Here is a 23,867-nt window from a genome sequence, read left to right on the forward strand (position 1 = left end):
CACAATGTTTTCTGAATCCCCTCTGCATATTTAACAAGAAGAAAGAACAGAAAATCTTACATATCTCTTTAGTTGAGCAGATTGCTTTTTTGCCCTGATCCATTCTCTTTTTTGCCCTCTTCCATTCTCCTCTAGACAGTCTTATCCTAAACCAGGAATTTAAAAAAGATACCTCGTTCTTCACCTGCACCTGGGAAATTACATAAAACTGAAAGAGCTGTTTTATTCTGTCTTGGCACACACATGTTCCTCCTATCCAAAGAACAAGTTTGTAGAAATAGTATAACTTGCATGAAGTGGCATCGTAGGAAGCATGAATCACCCAGCAGAACAGTAAAAATTTCTTTATTGTTTTAGCCCAACAGTTGATTAGCACTTGACACTTTCAGCGCATTATCTGCCAGTTTATTCCAGTAGGAACGTGGGGTTTAGGCCTTAGAAGAAGTCATTTATGAGGTTAACTGTCAAAGAGAGTATTGACGAACAGCTTGAATCATTTCATGTTTGCCGTGATTTGAGAGCTCACATAGGAACTTGGCATTGAATCAATTGACACACAGTTAATTATTGTCTTTTGTAAGTGTTCCTTTATCTGAGCCTTCAAAATGTGTGGTTCAGTTGACTTTCTTTAACAGTGATCCTGAACTTGTGTTGCTTGTAGTCTACATGTACTGTACATTCCCTTTTTATTGAGAGAGGATTGAATCAGCCTGGGACACAGATCATAACCAATGATCTGTGTAAAAAAAAAGGTGTAGAACACCTTTTATTAACTCAACTGTCATTATTGATATAGTTAATGCATTATTAAAAAAGATAACTGTTCACACAGTGCAGTCATTTGCTCAAACAGCTCACACACACACACTCAGTCATTTTTACTGGATTGGAACCATTGTATGAGTTCTTGGGGACTCAGCAGAACCATGAGTCTCTGCAACATGTCAGTTCTTGGGAGATTTTTATGTGCTGTCTCTCAGCATGGATGTGTCCTCTCTTTAGTTGCTCTCTTGTGGTAATTGTGGAATCTCTTCACCTAAAGTCACACAGAAGGCTCATTTATTCAAAATGAAAGCTTTCTGAAACAGAAATGAAGCAAGTCTGAGAGGTGACTGTCGTCTCTCGCCTGTGAAGGACGTTCCTCTGACCTAAATGTGCGCCAGGCTCTAAACTGTGCAGAATCACATCAAAGCACATGGAGTAGGTACCTTATTTTGCACTTGGAACTAACCAGAGCAGAAAAAAAATATTTATACTATCAAAGGCCCAGGAGGCCAGATGGAGAGACTGGTCCCAGAACTTGCTTTTTTCTTTTTCTTTTAAGTGCTGAATTAAATAGGAGAATATACTATCTCAAAGATTTATTTACACTGAAAATATTTATTGTGCTTGAGCAGCTTTGATTACTCACACTTTCTGATGTGATGTTGATAGTGACTTTGCAAAAAACATAAGCAGAAACTACAACCAGCACCGTGTCCTCAGAGATGTGTAAAAGGACCTGGGAGCGCTTCTGGCCATGTTTGCTGAGGCACTTTGGTACCATAGGTAGAGCTGATCTAGGGATTTGATTCCAATCTGGGTGGTTTAAAAGGATTCAGAATCAGGAATGAAACAGAAATCCAACAAGGGAACAGCTCTGTAAGAGAAGATTTCTCTCCTGAGAGGGACTAAATGTTCCTGACTCATTATTTAAAGGGAAGCAGTGTGGTTTATATTCGCTGATGTTAGCTGGCCAGTTCTCCCACTTCTGTGTTCTGGCCTGAAAAGACATACTGCAGTTTTCAACCTGAGTTGTGGCATTTATTAACCTGTGGCAGGAGACCAGCTCCTAGTGTGTAGGATGATACGCATAACTGTAATTGGGCCTTCTGCAGAGAGTTTGAAACATTCCCGTTTTCTTCAGTCTTTACACATTTATGTTGGTGCTATTATAACATATAAACTGCAGATTTACATCTAACTAACTTAATAAGCTAACTTACTTTCCTGGTCTACTGAACAGAGATTTTAATGGGCATTGTGTGAGAGTTTTATGGTATATTTTTATGTTTATTGTTGAAAATTTCTTAAAAATGTCTATGGATGCTTTGTATTTAATTATGGTAGATTCAAGCCTCATTACAAATTATTTGTATAATTTGTGCATATAACCTTGCAGTTATTCTATAGATGTTCAGATCTAAAACCTATACATATTAGAAACAGAAAATTCATTTTAAGTGGCAAAATTGGATGTGGGGTTTTTTTGTTAGCTAACTTGATTTAAAAATTATGATTTTTAAATTGTAGATGGGGAATAGAGATATAAAGAAAATAACATATCCTTTTTGTTTGCAATTCTATGAAACAAGCCAGCTTGCATCTCTGCTTGATATAGACGCAATTAGTGACTTTAGATTTTATACTCAGACAACAAGAATATTTTGTTTTCCAAAACCTGTTAAACAGAGGACTTTTATTGTACAGTACCAAAATGTACCAGGACTACAGCTGACTATGAACAACTAATGAACAGTCCGGAAATATCAAATTGCAAAAATGAAATCAGAAGGTTCAGCAAATAAAAGCATCTATGAAGCTGCAAGTCTGCCATCTGCTGTCTTTAAGCCAATCTCAACTGCTCAGAGCTTAGTTACTTTTTTTAGTACTATCAAAATGCTGTAATGCTTCTGAATATTTTTGTTTATAAATGCATGTAATAATCATGTGATGAGCTATTGAAACTTCTCTCAGCATAATCATGGCAAAATCTGTGGAAATAGTACATCTACATTTGTTTCTAGCCCTGAGTCATGGGGTTACTACAGACCCACAATTTTAATTTGAGGTAGTTTTTCCAAAAACTTAAGTTACATCTCACTTTTTCCCTTCTCTGTATTCATTCCTTATAAAATCTATGTGTGATACCAAAATGCTATGCTTAACATTTTCTTTGAATGGAAAAGATTTTACTGTGATCTTGTCCTCATTCAGTTCTCCTGGTGCTGAACAAGCAGAGACATGGTTTTTCATGATATATTTATAGCTTGCTTGCAATGACTATGGAAACGTCTGGATGATCCCTTCATCATATACTAGAGTGGATGAGCAGCTTTCAGTCTAAGAGTATCCCTTTGCTGAAGTAAAGGCTCATCTACATGAGAAATATTCAGTAAAAAGAAAACTGAAGCAAAAGTGTCAAGTAGATACTGAAAGTTATACTCTCTCAAATTTATTGATACAGAATTGATGTTCTTTCATTTTTCCTGTGAATTTCTGTTTGTCTTAAAAAGATGTTCTTATCCCTTGTATATATTTATATATATAGATATATAAAATATATGCCTAAATCAAACAGATACTTTTTTTGTCAAAAAAAAAAGTAAAGTAGAAACTCTGTAACACTGGAATTAGCTTTTCAGAATTTGTCTGATTTTTGTTAAAGATCTGTCACCTAAATCATTGTAACTCTGCAATATATTAGCTGATATTTAATACCCTTCATTCTTCTAAAATCCTTCAGAAAAGAAGGAAGATATATGTTGGTATCTGGGTCTCTTTCCTACGGAGTTTTGTGAAATTGAATAAGGAAACTATTTGTAAGTTTGTTCTTATTTTAAAAGATTGTGTGTGTTTATTGAAGGAGCCCAAATGCAATTCTTAATCTGCAGTACTGTTTTCAGGGAGACAAAGGAAGGCCTTAGTGCTAACAATGGGCTGGAAATTAGAAAGATGTCCCATGCTCTGCTAATGAGAATTTTTTAAATAAATTGTGTAAAAATTGCTCTATTCATATCTATAATAGCAAGGTCTATACTGAAGATCCTCTTCAGTCAAATAGAAAAGATAAAAAATTTTGTAATTGTTGCTTTTTTTCTAAATCAGTTCTGATTTCTTTGTGTTACCACAAAACTCAGAAGAGATATTGCTTTCCTTTGATACTTTTCTCTGAAGCAAATAATTAAATTAATTGCCACTTCCTCGGAGAGACTATTTTCACTTAAGGTCACATGGAAATATGTTTCTGAGTTTCAACATTGATTTGTAAGCTGCAAATACTCTTGATGTTGTTGTTAGTTCGTAGAAATTAAACCAGTAAGTTTTTTAATACATATTTTCCCATTTAAGCTGTAAAATATTAAATACAAATAGCATAAAGAGGAGAAAGTAAACTCGATATATGATTTTTTTTTCATGTAATAAACATTGAATGAAGTGACTAAGGACACTTGCTTTTGTATCATTAGCTAAACATTATTGGGTTTCACTGCAGAAAGACTTTTTTTAAACAAAACTTTCATTATGGTTTCACAATTTAAGTAGAGGTTTGTGCTATTTACATTTTCGGACTTTGTAAGACTGGTGATACAAGTCTGTGCACCTGCTTGAGCCAGCTCAGGCGTGTAGATGCTTGTTGATATGGTTCAGTTGATACTTCTACATATGAGGTAGCACGGAACGATAGGGATATAATAGCTCAGGACTGTGATCACTTGGGCTCTGAACTCTTCAGCCTCCACAGTGAACAAACCTTGTGATCTCCTCATTAGATACTCCTGCAGCAGAAACTGCAGCTACTGCTTCTGCCTGGCTTTTCTCACTGTTGATTTATTTTTATTTGTTGGAGTTCTTGTCACCAGTTGGTTCTTCCTTTTCCTCCATTTTTCCCCACGTATAAATCTAGTGGCTCCCACAATTGTGTTTCATAGCTGTGTTATGGGAAAATACATTAGGGAGGCACATCAATATATTGAGTGTGCATAAATCTTTGGAGCTACAACCTTGTTCTAACCTGCATTGAACAAACACTGGTGCTGGTTGTTGTTTTGCTTTAATGACTTCTGAATATGGGTAGATCTTCACAAGTACAGCAAAAAGCACATACTTGACACACAAGTGTAACTCACATTCAGAATTCCTACACTAAAACTGAAGGCCACTAGGGCTTTTCATGTTAAAAATCACTGAAAAATTTATTACCCAGCCTTGCAAAACAATGGGCTCTTCCCTACTCTTTGTATGTAAATGGCCAATCTGTTTGACAGGCATCGTTTTCTACTCGTCCTATACAGCTCTGCTCTGCCTACTAGACATAAGGCCTGAGCATATGTTTATTATGAAACATTTCAACCCAGTTGAAACTCATTTCAGCAGTTACATTCTGATCAAGTTTTGCGTGTTAGATAGTTGATGCAGCAGATTAGTCTTACTGTCTCATTTTCCAAGAAATGGGTAGAGAAAAGCTTGTAAACTGAATGAAATGCAGAGACATGACCTGAATGCTGCTTAATCCATTGATATACAGATTTGTGTTTTAACAGATTTTTTATTGTTTTGTTCTATTTTGTAGAGCAACTACATGGTGTTCATGGCAGAATTGTTCTGGTGGTTTGAAGTGGTGAAGCCATCATTTGTACAGCCTCGCGTTGTTGCACATCCCCAAGGTAACGGTATTAAGGATCCATGTTAATGTGTGTTTTTAATAGTTGAGTGTACAGATTGCAATTGTGTTCACAAATACGGTGAATATTTTAGTTAACAGGACTTGGTGGCATACAGCTCCCTTAAAGAAGGAGCAAAGTACTCTTTTCTCACATTAATGTTCATCTCATCGAATACATCTTAATTAGACCTTGTTGTATATTAGCAAAAACTCATGTGAATTGTTGTGGTATAATCACTTGCAAATTTTCCTGACCAAAACAAGCCTAGAATCCATTTATGCCTATGCAGAGATTACAAACATAATAAGGAGCTAAGAACAGCCCGAAGAGCTTGTAGTGCTGAGAAGATGCCAACAGAAATGAACTTAAATCTGGGGGAAAATGGCAGATAGTTAATTGTAAAATTGCATTTTGTACCTGAGTGCAAAGACAGTCTTCTATCAATAAGTTCTCAAACTGAAAAATCCATCTCTTGGGTAGACCTTGAGATCTGTTAATGAATACAGAGTCATGGTAACTTGAACTTTACTCAGTAGTGCTGTGAATGTCTCTCCAAGAGCTAGGAAGAGATTTTCATTGTGTGACTTTTCTGTCTTTTCATTTATATTCTTTATAGCACATACAAGTCTGATTTAAGTCTTCTAATATTGCTAACTTATTTAAAGTATGATCAAAATAATATTCTCTATCTGAAAAGTCAGTTTAAAGATTTGGAGGAGAAGAATTTTTATCAGAAAAAATTCTTACAGAAGTAGAATATTTGTGATTTTTGTTACAAAGATTGCTTGCTTCTAATTTTGTGGATCCTTTTCAGTTTTTTTTTCTTTTATTATTACTTCCCTTGACTTTTCTAGAAATGTTTTCCATTCTCCATCCCCTTAATTCATGCCAATATGGGAACTTTGGAGGAAGTAAAGCTGAAAGGAAGTGATCAGAGTTTAATCTAAATAATGGGACTGATGACAATTCTTTAAATCTTTGGAAATCATTACTTCAGATTATTTCAAACAGCTTTTCTACTGTATTTAGTATTCAGATTTTACCTGAATACTAAGCTATAATAACGATCTTTGTTGTTCCTGGCAGCTGAACCTACAAAAGATGCAGCTTCTGCTCACAGCTTGAATGCCAACAGAAGAAATTATACGGACAGCCCATCTGGTTCTGACTGTGTAGCCAGGTAATGTCAGAGAATCACTAGTACTGTTTCACAATTTTCTCCTTTTTATTCAAAATCAAAACCAGGTTTTAGTTTAGTTTTGTTGCCCTTTTGCAATGCTCAAGGATTGAGTTACCAAATATTAGTCTGTATAATTTTGTGGAGGATCTCATAGTTCAGTCTTCTGCCCCACTGCCGTGTTGCATGGCAGGCAACTTGTTTGTGTTTGTACAGTTCACGTTTGCCACTTGGACAGCACACTATTGCCTTACAGTTCCCAAAACAACCCTTACCATTCATCAGAGAAGAGTCACATAGCCTCCTTGTCCTTTTCAGTTTCATGTGAGGCTGCTGACTGAGTCTGCTCTAAGGCAGATGAAGAGTTCTAAGGCCATTGGCACCTTTGCAGAGCAACTGCAAGCAGTTCAACAAGAGGCTTGTAACTATGACTGTCCTGCACAACAAAGAAAGATTTGCAATCATTATTTGTATGTGGCTTTCAACCTGGTGTCCTCCTTTTAGAGCTCTTCACCAATAAAACTTAAGTGACCTTTCTTTAACAAGTTCTATAAAGATAGTAAATCATGTCAGTTCTGCTTAAAAGCAAATTAAACTGAAGTAACATAGAGTTCTGTGCCATGCTTATTGTTGTGCTCTAGTGATTATACTGTGGAGGAGATATTCTTTAAATGTAAAGAAAGTTAGTCGATGAATGGTGGACAACGAGACTATCTGTAACTCCAACTGTGAAACCAATCCCTGCAGCTGAAGCCATTAACCACGCAAGAAAATTCTGTCAGTATGTAACTATCTTTTTCAGACAAATAAATTTGTCTGTGCAGATGGTTTTGGTCTCTAAACTGAAGAGGATTGACTGGAAGTTTTACAGTAAGCGTCTAAACTCAATTCCTAAACACTTTTAAAAGCCTTTACATTTATTAGTGCCATTTCCTTTCCAAATTTAACTGTCAAGTCTGTAGGTTGCCACCAATGTGTTTTGTAATATTTCTAATTTTTCCTGAAACACATTTAGAGAGATAGTAAAAATCGTTGTGAACTCCTTATGGGCACTGGATTGTATATTGTACTAGCTCATCACACTGGTTTAGTGTCTCTACAAGTGATGGGTATGGTTTTGTGTTGGTGTATTATGAGAGAGCAGTCCATGAGTAATGGAGAGAGCTGTATCTTTCCTCATCAATCAGTATGCTTCATCTAGCTTGATGATACTTCACTGCATTGTAGGACAAAGGAGGGGGCCTAAGAAGTTACCTTGGATGGTAGGAATCTAACACGTAGGCTGTAGGTTCCTTGGCAGAACAGACCTGATTGCAGGATGTCCTGGCCTTCCTCCTTATGCTGACTGCACATTCCTGCCTCCTTGAGTGTTTGGCATTGTCATTTCAGTGCACAGAGAAAAACCTAACCCAATCGGAAAAAGTAAATGTTTTTCCTTTGGCTTAGCTTGCTGCAGTGACTCAGAGCACTGGATGGAGAGCCAGATCCAGCGCAGAGGAGGGAGTGGGACTGTGGCGGCGAGTAGTTACAGTGTCTGAGGTTGCCATGGAATCACAGTCATGTTGCCAAAATTAGTCTTTTCTTGAGGGAAAATTAAGTATATATATTTCTGTGATGGTATCAAATTTTCACAGGCTGGTGGATGAAATTTGGAAAGCATGCTTTTCTTTTAAGGTAACTTACAGACGTTATATCGAAGACTTATATTTTCACAGAAATCCTAAATGCTGTTTAAAGCAGATGTCATGTAGCTAGTGTGTAGTGCTATTAATATAAAACATCATGAGTTTATGAGAACCTATTTTTAATAATTTCATACATATTTATGAAAAATGCTGTTGTAGATGGCAAAACAAAAATATGTTTCTTAAATTGATGGGAATATCCTTCTCACAAATATTATTTGGAAACATTTCTACAGCATACTGCATGTGAACTATAAAAGCATTAAATAAAGACTTTGAAAATTACTGACTGGAAAAAAGGGAGTTTGGGAGTGTGCTCTTCAACTCAGTGAAGTAAGTTGAAAATACGAATGGATTAATCCAGGGCGATTTTGAAGTCTGACTTCTTTAGAATTGCTTTACATACAAATGCATGCGCCTTTATGCGTGTGTCTTTGTTCTGATCCTGAATAAGCACCTTGATCAAAACATAGTATTATGTTAATCCTATTCTGGATTAACATTGCTAGTCTATTACAGACCTTCTCTGTGAACCAAAAAAAATTATCTGTTGTAAGTAGAAACAGGGGAAATCTTTATAATTACTGTTTTAATTGTGAATATATTTTTTGTGTTTATAAGGTCTATCACAAAATCTCCTTTATCCACTTTGAGTGCATATTGCAGTCCAGACACAAAGTAGAAATTTCAGACTAAGCAAGTGGAAAGAAATGCATGAAAAGTATCTGGTATTAGCTGCAGTCACTCAGTTTTGAGGGCAGTAGGAACTGTCTCATTTTGTTGATATTTATGTTTGAGGTTTAAGCTAAAATAAAATCTGAAAATGAATCTTTTAATAATGATGCTCATATGAAATAAATGAGCAGACAAGCAATGCCTCTCTGTGGCCATTGGTGTAGAAGAAATACCTTCTTGAGTTTTTGGTCAATGTGCATTAAGTGCAGTTAAAGGTAACAAATATGTTCTATTCTTAATAAATAAATTATTTTTTCAAGAAGAGAATTACACCTCACTTTCTTCCTTATCACAAAAAAGTACATCTGTTTTTGTGGCGCCTGGGACATGAAATCTGCTTGCCCTTTGATGTGGCTTTTGATGTGTTACTTCTAAGTTAATGTCTCTTGCTTTATAGATTGGAAAGTCCAAGTTATACACCATCTCACCAACTGCACACACCCCAGCAGCCTTATTCATCTGTTCCAGGTAACAATTTACAAATGGGTGGAAGAGACAATGAGACAAGGTGTTGTCTTTTGAGTAAATTGCTATCTCACTTATATTTATTCAGACATTACTTATGCAGCAATTACTGGGAGAGCTTTACGTGAAAGGCTAAGGAATGAGTTCTGTAATTTGTAAAACACACAAATGAGAAGTCTGTGTTTGTACTTCTTACACTGTGTATTTTTTAGTTTTACTTCTGTTTTGATCATGTGGGATATGGCTTAAAACAGGTATTTGTACTATGTTGTAGTAGTATTTGTAGTATATTTTAATCAATAGTAACATTCTATGATTCTTTGAAGGATGAGGAGTATAATACATATTCAGGATAAAATTGACTCAGTTGCTTTCCTTGTGTTCTCAACATAAAAACACTTTTTTGCCATAGTGGTATTCTAAGTACTGAACCAAACTGATTTATTGAAGCAAGAGAAGATGATGTTAAAATCATTTTTCATAGCAGTTACTGTGAATTCTGTTCTAATTTTGCTTAGGAGTCATCAGAAGGTCCACATCAATGTCTTATGTAGACGGGTATGTTGGCACGTGGCCTAAAGAAAAAAGGTAAAGTCATCTTACCATATGATTTGGTTAAAAACCGATTATTTATTGGTCAAAAATAGTAATAAATTTTCCGTTGTAGTTTGGATTTTCAGAAGCCTGTAATGAGTACTTCTAAGCGGCTTGCACAAATAGAAAAGGAAAGAGGAAACTGTATCATGGATTAAGAACTCAGTAATAGCAAACAAACTTCAGAAATAAATCATCTAATTTTTACATTGAAATGAGATATATTTGAGATCTTTGAATGGTGGGTATTAAATATGTTCCAGTTTACTCAACACAATCAACTGAATGTCGCAAGAGTAACATGGCTGCTAAGCTGAGTAGTATCTCAGTTCATACAAGTTGATTTTGTGGATAGAAAGAGCAATCAGGCTGAATGTTTTGTTTTTCGGTGAGACCAGTACTCTTAATCTGTAAGGTGCAAGCTAACATTGAAATGGTAAGAGTTACGGTGGTGGGTTATTCAGCAAGTGTAAATTGTGTCTCTGTTCATACCATCCTTCTGACCTACTATGGCAATTCTCATATTCCTCAAATGCCTAGAATTTATTCCAAAGTGGAATAGTTGGATATGTCTAAAGAAAAAGTTGTTATTTCAAAAGCAAAATAAATGAGAGTAATTATGTCTATTTATTAAATACAGGTGCAAATGTACATCTGTTTTTCTATGTTGTTATGTTATATTTGAAGCTAGGCAAAATACAGTACACTGAACAGTCTTCAAATTTTGAAAGCCCAAGGTGAATATTTCATGATTACTAATCATGAATTGATCAGTTACATCCTTTATTCTAATCCCTTAGGTCATCATTACATGGAGTTTCATTCGACATTTCTTTTGACAAAGAAAAAAGCATTCCAGTACCCACTCCAAGCAGAGGAATCACTAGATCTGTGAGCAACGAAGGCCTTACTCTAAACAATAACCGCGTGCCCAAACACATCAGAAAAAATCTGTCCTTCAAACCAGTAAATGGAGAAGAGGAAAATCAAGACATTGAAGAGGAAAGGGACATGACAGCTCATAAAGACACAAAGGCTAATCGGTCTCTTAACACAAATCAAAAAAATGCCAATGAGAGCAGCCACTACAGGTTTCCAAATGGAGCTCTGCAAAACAGGGCAGTTCTGGATGATTTTGGCAATCGGATTGAGACACCGAGCATTGAAGAAGCTTTGCAGATAATTCATGACACTGAAAGATCTCCCAGAGTTATCCAACCAGACCAAATCACAAATGGGTTCTTTCTCCACAATCAGGAGATGAGCATCTTGAATTCAAACATTAAACCAAATCAGTCTACTCCTGATATAATTACAGACTCAAAAGGTGCTCTGAGTCCTGTGACTGACAATACAGAAGTAGATACAGGTATACATGTCCCGTCAGAAGATATTCCAGAGACGATGGATGAAGATTCTTCATTGAGAGATTATACTGTAAGCATGGACTCTGACATGGAAGAACCGTCTAAATTTCTCCAGGATTATGACATGCGAGCTAGCAATCACAGAGATCAATTAAGTCCCTGTCCCAGCTCAGTAAGTACTAAATCACAGGCAGGCAGCAGTGCTTCTTCAAGTTCAGGCGTTAAAATGACTAGCTTTGCAGAGCAGAAATTCAGGAAGCTGAATCACACGGATAGTAGAAGCAGTGGAAGCAGTTCTCAGAAAACCACACCAGAAGGTTCTGAGCTGAACATCCCTCATGTGGTTGCTTGGGCTCATATTCCTGAGGAGGCATCTGTCCCTCAAGGAAGAGACACTACACAGTTACTGGCTTCTGAAATGGTACATCTCAGGATGAAGCTAGAGGAAAAGAGGAGAGCCATTGAGGCACAGAAGAAGAAAGTTGAAGCTGCATTCACGAAACAGCGGCAGAAAATGGGAAGAACGGCATTTCTTAATGTTGTGAAAAAGAAAGGTGATGGAGTGTCACCTCTCCGAGAGGAAGCAGCGGGAGCTGAAGATGAGAAGGTATTCACTGAAAGTAGTCGCTTGAAAGAAAAAGAAACTCCAAAATCAGATGAACAAAGTAGTAAGACTTCAGAATTAACAAAAGAAAACACTGAAAATTCTCAGAGCAAATGGTTAAAATCTCCTGCTGTTGCCATGGATTTAACAAGCCCCTCAGAAGAAAATTTGAATGAAGGGGATCTCTTAGAATATACAAAATCTATTGAAAAACTGAACTCTTCCCTGCACTTTCTACAACAAGAAATGCAGCGTCTGTCCCTTCAACAGGAGATGTTGATGCAGATGAGAGAGCAACAGGCTTGGGTTATTTCTCCTCCTCAGCCTTCTCCTCAGAAGCAGATTCGGGACTTCAAGTCTTCATCAAGGCAAGTGGGAACTCCATCTCCCATTGTGCCTTTCTCACAGGAATCCCCTCGCTCTACCCATCAGTCTCCACAGTCTTCCAACAGGAAGAATGCCTCATTTCACATTAAAATGCAAAGGACTCCTAGGCCAAATGAACTGAAAATCACACCTCTGAATCGTACCTTGACTGCCCCACGGTCTGTGGATAGTCTTCCCCGTTTGAGGAGATTTTCTCCAAGTCAGGTTCCCATCCAGACTAGATCTTTTGTTTGCTTTGGAGATGACGGTGAACATATAGGTGAACCTCAGTTAAAGGGAAATCTTTTGAAGGAAGTCAAGCCTACGGAAGAGGCAGCAAAAGAAGAAGGACCAAAATTGCTGAAACAGTGTGAACAGAAGTTGGAGGAGAAGGAGATTAAGCCCATTGAATCTAATGTTTCTGAAGTATTATCTCAGCCCATCACAGAAACTGTCCGCCTCACCCCAAATGAAGACCAGCTAAGCCAACCAATTGTACCAACACCAGCTCCCAAAACAGCTAATTTAATTGAAGTTTCGCTGTCAGATTTGAAGCCACCAGAGAAAAATGAAGTATCGGTTGAGAAGTATGATGGTGAGAGTGATAGAGAACAATTTGAGGATGACCAGAAAGTGTGCTGTGGATTCTTTTTTAAGGTAAGACAACTAGTAGATGTGTATGTCTGCTGTTCAGGTTCCTTCAAAAGTGAACTTCTTAATTCAGTTATGGATTTCAGTGATGACTTTCCATTGAAGTCAAAGCAGCTGCTTCTGCAACTCTAAACATACAAGAATATCTTTTGCACTTGGTGATCGATTTGGCATCATAAGAATGGTGAGATTGTATCATAGTACAGTTCTGAATTTGCCAGTGTATCCCTTTCCATTCATAGTTGTGAAAGAGTGCTTAGAGTTTTCAGTGAGAAAAATGCATGCTGAATGTAGATTTGTGGTTTTTTAATGTAAGCTTTGGTTGCCTTAATTCAACATGCTCTTTTCTCACAATCACTTCCCAATTCCACTTCCCAACTTAACTAGAAGGTTTTGAAGTACATAACAGCCTGCATTTTAAAAAATGTTGAATGTCTCCAAGTTGCACTTTGGAGAGCCTTTTTTTCCTGTCTTAGCTGGCTAAGGAACTATAGTCTTCTTAGACTCCCTTTTGAAGCTGGTATTGGGGAGCACTCCCTGTTGCCTTATTAAAGAGTTATATTCAGACAGGCTTGTAACTATGATGCACATTGTAAGAGGATGGTCTAGACGCTGAAAGCCATTAAGATTTGGAATTTCCATCTTGGAATACCCCGAAATCTTCTGTCGTGTATCTGAGATGTGCCTTGCTTGTCTGGAAGCATTCCTTAGTTGTAACAAAACACCTGGCTTGATCAGCAGAAGTTACTTCTATATACTGCATAGTTATTGCTTGTAGTGATAAATTACCGTCTGAAGCTGAATACAGAAGTTTAGGCAGTGTGGGATCTGATTCCAAACTAAAACATTTCACTTAGTGAGTTTTCTGCTCTCAGTGGTGAATTTTATGTTTGACTTAGCAAGAAAAAAATTCCTTTATGAAAAGTTTTGGTAGTCCTAAGATAAATGTTTTAAAATAAACTTATTTCAAATAACTGCAAAAGTGTGTTAGGGTAACACAACCCAGTGTACAGAATTAAACATCTAATACCTTAGCAAAATCAGTTGCTGTATTGAGAGATCTTAATTTTTTTTGATCCTTTTCCTTCAAATACTGTTGCTGCTAGGATGATCAAAAGGCAGAAAATGACATGGCAATGAAACGAGCAGCATTATTGGAGAAGCGTTTGAGAAGGGAGAGAGAAACTCTGCTTCGAAAGCAACAGCTGGAAGCAGAACTAGAACATAAGAAGGAAGAAACAAGGTAAAACTGCATGTCTTGATCCAAATCATCAGTAGTGGTGAATATAAAAATACCTGGCTTAGTTAAAAGTGTTAAGTTCCATGTCAAAAAACTGCATCTTAATACCCAAGATATTTAACCCTAGAAGCAGATGTGCTGAGGAGCCTGGCTGAAGGCACATGTCAACTGATCCTGCAAAATCAGCAGGTAGCATCAGTCTATAGCTGAGACAGATGAGACCTGCTGGCCTGAGGGAAGCTCTTCAGAGCACTGTCCTGTCCTGCACTTCTGTATTCTGAGGAAGAGCGTGTCCCTTTGGGCACCTTTCTGCGAAAGTACATGATGCCTGCTTGGTTACAGAAGTCAAGCTAAAAAACATGGGGTTGATTTCAATAGTAACAATATTCCCCAAATGCTTAAACTGCATGAAAAATATAAAGAAAGCAAGCTCCTCTTACTGATGTCAAGTTCCAAAACTCTGATGCCTGTGTTAGCCTCACTGTACTAGCTAAAACTGTTCATTTGGAAAGTTGCTGCCGCTGAATGGACTTGATAATTGTTTTAGACGCAAGACAGAAGAAGAACGTCAGAAGAAGGAGGATGAACGAGCACGGCGAGAATTCATAAAGCAGGAGTACATGAGAAGGAAACAACTAAAGCTGATGGAAGAAATGGATACAGTCATAAAGCCACGTTCCCTATCAATCAAACAAAAAAAGCCACGTCCAAAATCTATTCATAGAGATCATATTGAATCACCTAAAACGCCAATCAAAGGTCCACCAGGTAACACATTTTCATGTGGAGAAAGAGTCTGTTCATGCTAAAACACCAGCTTGGTTTTTGGTACTAACAAGCATATGCTGCATTTATTAGTGTCTGCACGTGACCAAACTGGAAAGCCAAATTTGCCAATAGAAATGAACAGATGAATGTCACTTACCTGCTATGCATGCATGCATATATCCTCAAACAAAAAGGTTAACTGGATGGAAAGCCAGTGGAAGCACCACTGTGTGTTGCAAGTTTAATGCACACCAGTGTATTATTTACTAATCTCTTCTTGCACCTGTAGAGCTAAGAATTAACAAAAATTGGGAGATAAGAGGTTGGTAAATAAATGGAGGTTACAAGGTAAGAGTATTTAAACTGATGCTTAATACAGACAAAATTGACGTTAAAAGTTACTTTCCTGTTTCAGGTGTTGTTTTTTCTATTTCACTCACCTACTTACTGCATGTGTAGTAATGAACATAGCAACACTAACCATGTGGAGCAATCCATTCTTTTGAGATACTGCATAACTGCAGCGATGACTAGAAGTATTGCCAATTTAGAGTTAGAAAAAAACCTGCTCAGTGATCCTTTTTGTTCCAGTATCTTATAGCCTTGTTACTCTGCTGCTTTTTCTGTAGCTGCTTCCCTCCATCTTGCAGTGCAATTTAAAGTATTCTCTTTACACCTTCCAAGAATCCATCCCAAGCTTTAAATTAAGTCTCTTAAGCTCTTTTTCATGAGGATTTATTAACTTGGATTGCCTTCTTTGATTTGCATAGTGGCAGTATTCCCATATCCATGCCTCACAGTAATGCTTCGTCTGAGACCATCCTATGTGGCTGCAAATGTCTAGGTATCGGCAAATGTTTAGATGACTTGCACCACATATGCATGCAGGTATATCATGTATGGGTGTAAGAGACACATATAAAAGCTCTTACCAACTTTCTGATGCTGGTGTTGGGTCTAATGAACAGACTCTACTACTTGCATAGGTTTATAAGCCTTAACTTTGTTTTTATCCAGGTTCACAGCTTTATCGTGTTTTTTCAGTATCTAGTCTTTCATTGGCATCGCTGAATACAGGGGACAATGAGAGTGTGCAGTCAGGCAAGAGAACACCAAGGTAAAGCTCAAATAACCATTTTGTTTCATAAAACTTGATAATCAGCTATGTAAAACAGGGTGAATTTTAAAGAGGTCGTGTATATATTGTATACTACAAGCAGGTAAGTTTTCCTCATTTGTGACCTTGATAGTTTTCCACTGTCAGGCCTTGGGGAACCAAGCCTGATCATTTGTTTCACAAATAGTACCAAGTAAACCAGTTGGACAGCTATAAATGAGATCAAACCAAAATGCTGTTCACACAGCCTCTTTAATTCACTTGCTTGCATTTAAGTCTACACTTGTGGGTATTTTATTAAACCTGTATGCTACATGCAGCTACATAGCTTCTTTTCTTTTTTTAACACAGAAGCTTCTTTTCTGCTTTTCTTTTTTCCTCTTAGCAGTTGTACGGGGAAGTATTAAAAGTTCGATAGGACTTGAGCCTTTTCCAAACACCAGAATTTATTTTGCATTAAAAATCACTTGAAAACAAAACAAAGATATAAAAAAGTTTACAATCGTAATATTGTGAATTTAGGTTTATAGTTTACAATTCAGATCATTGTGTTTAATACAGTTTGCCTTGCTTTCATATGAGAAGGCTTCTCTGCTGAACTTCATGATTTTTTTTTAATCTTAAAATTACCATTTAGGTCTGAGTCTGTGGAAGGATTCTTGTCTCCCAGCCGCTGTGGTAGTCGTAATGGAGAAAAAGATTGGGAAAACGCATCTACAACTTCTTCAGTTGCCTCTGCTACAGAATACACAGGTCAGTGACAACAGTATTCAAAAAAGCACGCGGCTATTAGTGCAGGAAAAGTCTTTTGTTATCTTTGTTTAGCTTCCTAAAACTTGATTGAGGCCACTTTTATAGAAATGTTATTTTCACCTCCTTTAATAATACAAGGTTAAGTCAAAGTACTGACTTGGTAGCATTCATGATAACCAAAATAAACTGCAGTTAGGCTCAGAAGAGTAAACGGGCTCACAGGCCACTATAAACGTCAGTAGTCTCTCTAGCAAAGCAAGGATTTAACATTTAAGTTCAATGTAGAATAGAGTTACAAAAAGCAGAAGCCAAATTGCAACAGGAAAATAATCTGCTTAGTAGTGTGAATGGAAATATTCTGCACCTTGTGCTTCCAAACAGATCCTGTATTGTTTATTAAAAGCTTTACAGTCTGACTTGCAATTCTTGATTATATTATAAATCAAATAATAGCAGTATCTTCATCCTTTTTCTCCAAACATACAGCACATGATTTTTGCAAAGAGCTCACATCATCAGGATTATGAAAGCTCCAGTTTTGCTCATCTAATATTTGATTGCTATATAGTAGACTAGTATTGGGTATTTTCAATAAGATTTTAGGGAGATCAGGTTTGATTGATCAAACTGTTGCCCTGCACAGCTCAGTGCTGGCAAATGTCTGTATTTTAAAATAATCTTACCTCCTTTCTGTGGAAATTACTAGTCTGGAAAGGCAAAGTGATCATTCTGAAAATCAGAAAGTACTTACCTGGTTTTGAACCATGGAACTTGAGTCAGTTTGTGTCAGTTGGTGCCATGTGCATGACAAATTAATTGACTGGAGGGGGTAGCAAGACTTTGCTGAGGTGATCTTGCTGAGATTTCTCATGAAGACCCATAGTGCTCAATATTATCTTTTATATCTATTATGTAAAGCTTATTTTCTAATGAAGGAATTTACAGTTACTAGGAAATGAACAAAATGCCTTTGTCACGTTTTAATGTCTTCACTCAGTGAAATTTCATACGGCATTTTTGTGTTGATTCTAGGGTGGTGTTTTTTTTCCCCAAAGCATAGGCAAATTGAGATTTAATCTTAAACACAATTGGTAATTGCTTGTACAGTATGTTACTTTCTAAGACTTGGAAATGCTAGTTTTCTCAAATGGTCTTGATGTGTAAGTATGCATATATTTCAGAAATTGAAACAGAAGAGATTTCTTGTTAAAGCAGATAAAGCGAGTCTTTCTACAGACAGAATAACCTGACAAGTGTCAGGCCAGATCTTTTATCCCTGATTAGGGGTAAAACATTTATGGTATTCCACAAATGTTACTCTAAGCACTGCGTCAGCTTCATTGTTACACCTCTTAGCCTTGACATTACAGTTATGGATGAAGAAACAATTTACTCCTCCTGGGCAACTGAAATTTTATTTAGAAAATACAAAATGTTTTGCTGTTCATGAGAAAGGTGCATTGAGAGAAAAGATATTTACCAAGACTGCCAATAGTAATGATTTCATAATGAAAGACACGTTTGTAAGCAAATTCAGTAACTGCTGAAAGAACATTTTACTTGCAGGTGAAATTTGTGATGTCTCGCCTAATTCTGTTTTGTTCCTGGATTTGTATTTTTATGTATGCAAAAGATCCACACTAGAAGTGCCTCACAGCATTTAAAGAAACTCTTTGTTGATTTATTGATAAACCTAGCTTACTTGTCATTCCTTTTCCATAGGACCAAAGCTCTTCAAAGAACCCAGTGCGAAATCCAATAAGTACATAATTCAGAATGCACTGGCACATTGCTGCTTGGCTGGAAAAGTAAATGAAGGTCAAAAGAAAAAGATACTGGAGGTAAGATTACTTTTCACCTGGAGGCATAAACACCTAAGTCAAATCACAGGCATTAGGAAGACACTGAAGTATTAATGTGAATATCAAAATGAATCTTCTCAGGTTGTCAGCTCTTGGTGAAAGGGCTGAGTAACTTCTGTGACTGGCTCGTTGTGTAGACGGAAAGGTTCTCTAGTACTGTAGAAGCAAGAGCTGTCCTGTTGCGTCAGCAGCACAGGAAGCTGAATTAATTGACATGATAATTAATAGTTACTGTTTGTTTAAGGTGGGAACTTCGATAAATAGACTTCTGTAATTTGTTCACATGCTTATTTTCCCTAACATGAAAAATATCCCCCTCATACATACAGATTTGCAGGTTGGGATCTTTAGAACTAAAGCACAGCTCTTCTATGAACAGAAAGAACTAAAATATGTCCCTCCTAGGCCTTTCTCTAGTTTCCAAGCAGTAGTACAAATTCAAGACTTTCTGCTACAGAAATATGCCTTTTCTCTGTGCTAGAACAAACCTCTGTGAAGGTGCACAAATATTTTAAAGATCACAGTGTCTTAGGACTGAGAGTCATGGGATGGTTCCTTTTACCAGTTGTGAGAAATCTGATAGATAAAATAGAAAACAAGTACTCGGAATCTGGATTTAATTCCTTAAACTTACAACAGTATTTCTTGCCCTTTCTTCATAATTCTTCTGCATTCATATTTAGATGCTGCTTTCTCTGTCTTTCCAGCTAATTTTTGGAAATAAAAAGTGAGAAATCAAGACAGCCTCTTTCAGTTCAAGTAACTGGGAGCATAATAACCCCCAGAAATCCCAGTAAAGAACATCTGTAAAAAGGTTATGCTTAACTCTGGGATACAGCGTATGTCACTTGGTAGAAGCTGTACATGTTCAGGGCACACGTCCTCTAGGAGCTGTGTTGGGTGTAACAGGAATCTGCAGGTTTCAGATCCTAAAGAACTTTTGCTTAATATGCTTCAACTGACTTTATGGTTTGGCCAAAGTTGAATGGATTTTAGGGACGATTGAAACCTCACTTTAGCACTGGAGGATCTTTCAGGCACATCTAGACATACATAAATTTCCTTCTCCCAGACTTGCTTGATGAAATGGATCAAATAATTTTTATTTGATCTACAAAAAATATGTTATGATGTCTGTTCTTCAGGTACCACTAAACAAGTATAGCTGAAATTGTCTTAAGATTTTGCTTGAGAAAGATAGCTGCCTTATGAAAATTCAGATGACTGAAGCTTAGCAAAATCTAATGACTGAAAGTAAGGTCCTTTAGTGGACGGTTACACTTAAGTTTCAGATCTGGTAGCAAACAAACTCAAAATGACAGTGCAATGATTTTGAATATTTTCTGACTACTGTGCAAAATTCATATTGTGAATCTCTCTCTTTCTTTCTTTTAAAGGAAATGGAAAAATCCGATGCCAATAATTTCTTAATCTTGTTCCGGGATTCAGGCTGCCAGTTCAGATCTCTGTACACATACTGCCCTGATACTGAAGAAATCAATAAATTAACGGGAATAGGTCCCAAATCTATCACAAAGAAAATGATAGAGGGACTGTATAAATACAACTCTGACAGGAAGCAATTTAGCCACATACCTGCTAAAACGTTGTCTGCCAGTGTTGATGCAATTACCATTCACAGCCATTTGTGGCAAACCAAGAGACCAGTAACTCCCAAGAAACTTTTACCCACCAAGGCATAGTAGATGGAAAAGAATTTGCTTCAGACAATTATGATAAACTTGCACTTCATCTTTACTGCCTGTAGGAAATAGATTTCTAGTTGCCAACAAGACTCTTAGAACTTAAAAACTGGACACCAAGTTCTATTATGTCCAACTGGAATGTAAACACAGTGTTTAGGAGTGCAGAAGATTATGGCTTAGGTGAATAATTGAGTGATTACAGAAATGTTTGACTTGTGTGGAGATTCGTATGTGCTAATACAATATATGGAGTATATTTGCTCTGTATTTTGATTAGATACACTGAAGCACTGAATGTTCCTCTTTAGTGACTCAAACTACATTTTTTTTTACATCTGTTGCCTTATGTTTGTATTTGTGCTTGTCTTGAAATATCTTTTCCATTCACTAAGGAAATAGTTCTTAATGTTCTCAATACCATTGAACTTTGCCTACTGACTTACAGTGAAGACAGTCAGTTGTATGTCACTGAAGAACAGCTGAATGGGTCTGTTCTGCAAAATCCTTGTGTGCTGTAACAAAATCAAGATTCGTTCCCGAGTATCTATCATTCTTTTTCAGTGAAATAATACTGATTTGCTTATACACTAAAGAGTAAAGGAAAAACCTTTAGAACTGCTTGAAGTTTCCTTCAAATGAATTCTTTAACAACTCAGGGTTTAGTTAAGGTGATAAAATTATTTCTGTTCCAGTAAGTTACTATCTGAGCTGTACTGACTGACCATGTGCATGTTCATAATGGCATTAAAAAGCAAAATTAGAAGACTTGGTAGGCCTCTCAAACAGTTTAAGCAAATGAGCATTATCTTGCATCATTCCAGATCAAGAGCGAGCACAGTCTGGTACTGCTTTTCCAAGGAAGGGACAGGAACTTGTGAAACACTCAGAACTAGATCCCTGATGTTTGTCTGACAGAACACTAAAAATATTGAGAAGAATCACAGAATTCACCAAGTCACAGATCTTTCAGAAGTCGTGTATCTAATTCCCATTGATTTTAAGATCCAGGCTGCTGTCTGTTCTTCCTGCCTTTAGATCTGCCAGCTCAAACTTGAATCAGTTTTCTAGGGAACAGACATCAGGTAAGAAATTTCAGTGTGTGTAGTAAATAGTTTTCTTGACATGGTCTAACAGATGATGTCTTGTGACACTTGGCGATTTTAAACACATACAGCAAAAAAGCCTAAATCACATTTCAGTAAATTTCTAAAAAGACCATTTACAAAAACAAACTCTAGGCATATTTCAGTATTAGCTACAAAGGGCTGCATTTAATTTCAAATCAGTGTTTATTTTACAGATCACTATTCCGTTTCAGTGTTTGTTTCCTTTACAGTTTGCTTTTAACATAGCACTGTTCCGAAAAACAAACCAACCAAGAAACTATAAACTTGAAGCCTCCCCTAAATCTGTGGCTATTTTGATAATGTACACCAGAGGATTTGTTGGGGGGGAAAAAAATATCTCATTCTCAGGAAAAGACTTGAATGATTTGTGATTCTGTTCTGTTTCAGTGTTGTGACAACTACATTAACATAAGACGGTATTGTGCTCTAAGTATGTAGTCCATTCTGTTTCATAGGGAGACTGAAACTATCTTCCTATTTCTCTCATGACACTGCTTTGAGAGAAACTACGCCTCACTACTATAACGTACTCATCTAATTATATACAAGATGCACAGGAATGAGATTGTCATTAAGTGGTTTAGAACAGTACTTTTTTTTTTTTTTCTAAATTATTATAAGGCCTTAGGCATCAATGCATCTGGGTTACAAACATTCTCTCAAAAATGCTGTCAGGTTTCCTGTAATTTATGTTCTTATATTTATGTATATTTGTTAAAACTGTAAAAAAAAAAAAGAAAAAAAACACTTTAAAATACATGTTTAATATGTATGTGGCTCAAAACTATTTGTGGCTAGCTGATTCCTACTGTTTGCATGTATATCACCAGGATATGTAACTCTTCTATTCCAAGTGTATACAGATTGTGTATATAGGATATAAATAATATTAAAAGGGGGGGGAAGAGGGTTTGCACATTCTGCCTGTTAGACAGTTCCTGCCGATACCATTGCAGGAACATCTTGAATAATGATATAAAACTGTGTGTAATATACAGTGATTCAAGAAGCCAGGAGGTTGGAATTAACTGACATGTGTAATGAACAACATCAAAAGGATTTTTATCACGGGAGGCTTTTTATTCCTAAAATCCATACCAAGACTTAACCGAAGGTTTGCAACACCGTAAAGGAGACACACCAATCCAATCCAAGTGAGCTTAAATACGTGACAGGAATTCTTTGAGTAGTTTTAAATATATCTGAATGTATTGATGAAATTGACACTTGTCAACAGGTTAAAGGTTTGTGCAATGTCCAAAAGTAGAATGTGAATAATGCAGTTGAAGATTTCATTGCTCGCAGTATAAAGTTTTACTTAATACAGGAAAAGTAAAGCTAGATATGCTTTTCCTTTTTAAGCCTGCAAATTTTCTAATTACAGTGGATCTTTGGTTGGGATCATGTTTAAAAAAAGAAAAAAAAAAAAGGAAAAAAAAAAAAAGGAAGCTTTCCATAAAGGCCAGTATTTATCACTGACCTTTTCAGAACACACTGGTGCTTTCATCAGGGGTATTATTATTGTTGCTACAACTGAATTGCCAAACTCTCGTCTTAGTTTTTGGAGCAAAGTTTCATATTCTAACAGTCATAATAGCTACTGATTTTTTTTATTATTATTATGTTAGTATGACTGTTAGTTGTTATTATTTGGCTGTTTAAAGCCAAATTCAGCTATTTAATTATGATTTAATGGGCACTGTTGAAAAATGTACAGTGTATTGTGTGCTTACTTGTCCACTTCTATGGAGCATAGCTTCCATATTTTTTCAAATGCTGTGCTGTAAAATATTGTCATTGCTACTTATGTGGTACAGTGTAGTTTTTTCCTTTCAGTTAAATAAAAGCATGGCACCAAAAGTACTTTTTTTCTATTGGTTTCTTGCTTACATTTAAACATAAACTGAAACTACAGAAGTACATAATAATATTAAAATCTTGTTTCTTTTTGTATTGCAGCCACATAGGTATTGTAGGAAAGATGGACCTTTTTTGTTCCTACTTTTGTTCCCCATTGTTTAACATCAGAAAGCTAGATTACGTGTAAAAGTATCAGAGGGAGGCTATTGAAGAATTAGGCTTCTCCTTTTGTTCTTGAGGACAACGTGGTGTTACCCTGTTCTCTTCAGAAGTGCGTTTCACAAGCACAAGTCAACTGCTCCAAAACCACAGCATCTTACTGCTCAGTGAAACGGGACTGCTTCCGAAGGCAAGGTTTGCAAGG

General features: G+C 36.6%; 1 protein-coding gene across 4 annotated transcripts in view; it reads left to right on the forward strand.

Annotated features, from left to right (window-relative positions):
- The window catches only part of CAMSAP2 (calmodulin regulated spectrin associated protein family member 2), a 73,349-nt gene extending 49,856 nt beyond the window's left edge, over positions 1-23,493 (forward strand). For 2 of the 4 annotated variants that reach the window (XM_062003369.1, XM_062003371.1), the window contains 11 exons: positions 5,333-5,426; positions 6,513-6,606; positions 9,421-9,491; positions 10,007-10,076; positions 10,883-13,076; positions 14,177-14,313; positions 14,858-15,078; positions 16,096-16,195; positions 16,833-16,948; positions 18,671-18,789; positions 20,208-23,493. In XM_062003369.1, coding sequence (XP_061859353.1) covers positions 5,333-5,426; positions 6,513-6,606; positions 9,421-9,491; positions 10,007-10,076; positions 10,883-13,076; positions 14,177-14,313; positions 14,858-15,078; positions 16,096-16,195; positions 16,833-16,948; positions 18,671-18,789; positions 20,208-20,513 — 3,522 coding nt within the window. In that variant the 3' untranslated portion in view covers positions 20,514-23,493. The remainder of the gene's footprint in view (positions 1-5,332; positions 5,427-6,512; positions 6,607-9,420; positions 9,492-10,006; positions 10,077-10,882; positions 13,077-14,176; positions 14,314-14,857; positions 15,079-16,095; positions 16,196-16,832; positions 16,949-18,670; positions 18,790-20,207) is intronic. The other 2 variants (XM_062003370.1, XM_062003373.1) reach the window with 1 other exon arrangement.
- The last annotated feature ends 374 nt before the right edge of the window (positions 23,494-23,867 follow it).

This window comes from Colius striatus, chromosome 10 (genome assembly GCF_028858725.1).
Source record: "Colius striatus isolate bColStr4 chromosome 10, bColStr4.1.hap1, whole genome shotgun sequence".
Lineage (NCBI taxonomy): Eukaryota > Metazoa > Chordata > Aves > Coliiformes > Coliidae > Colius > Colius striatus.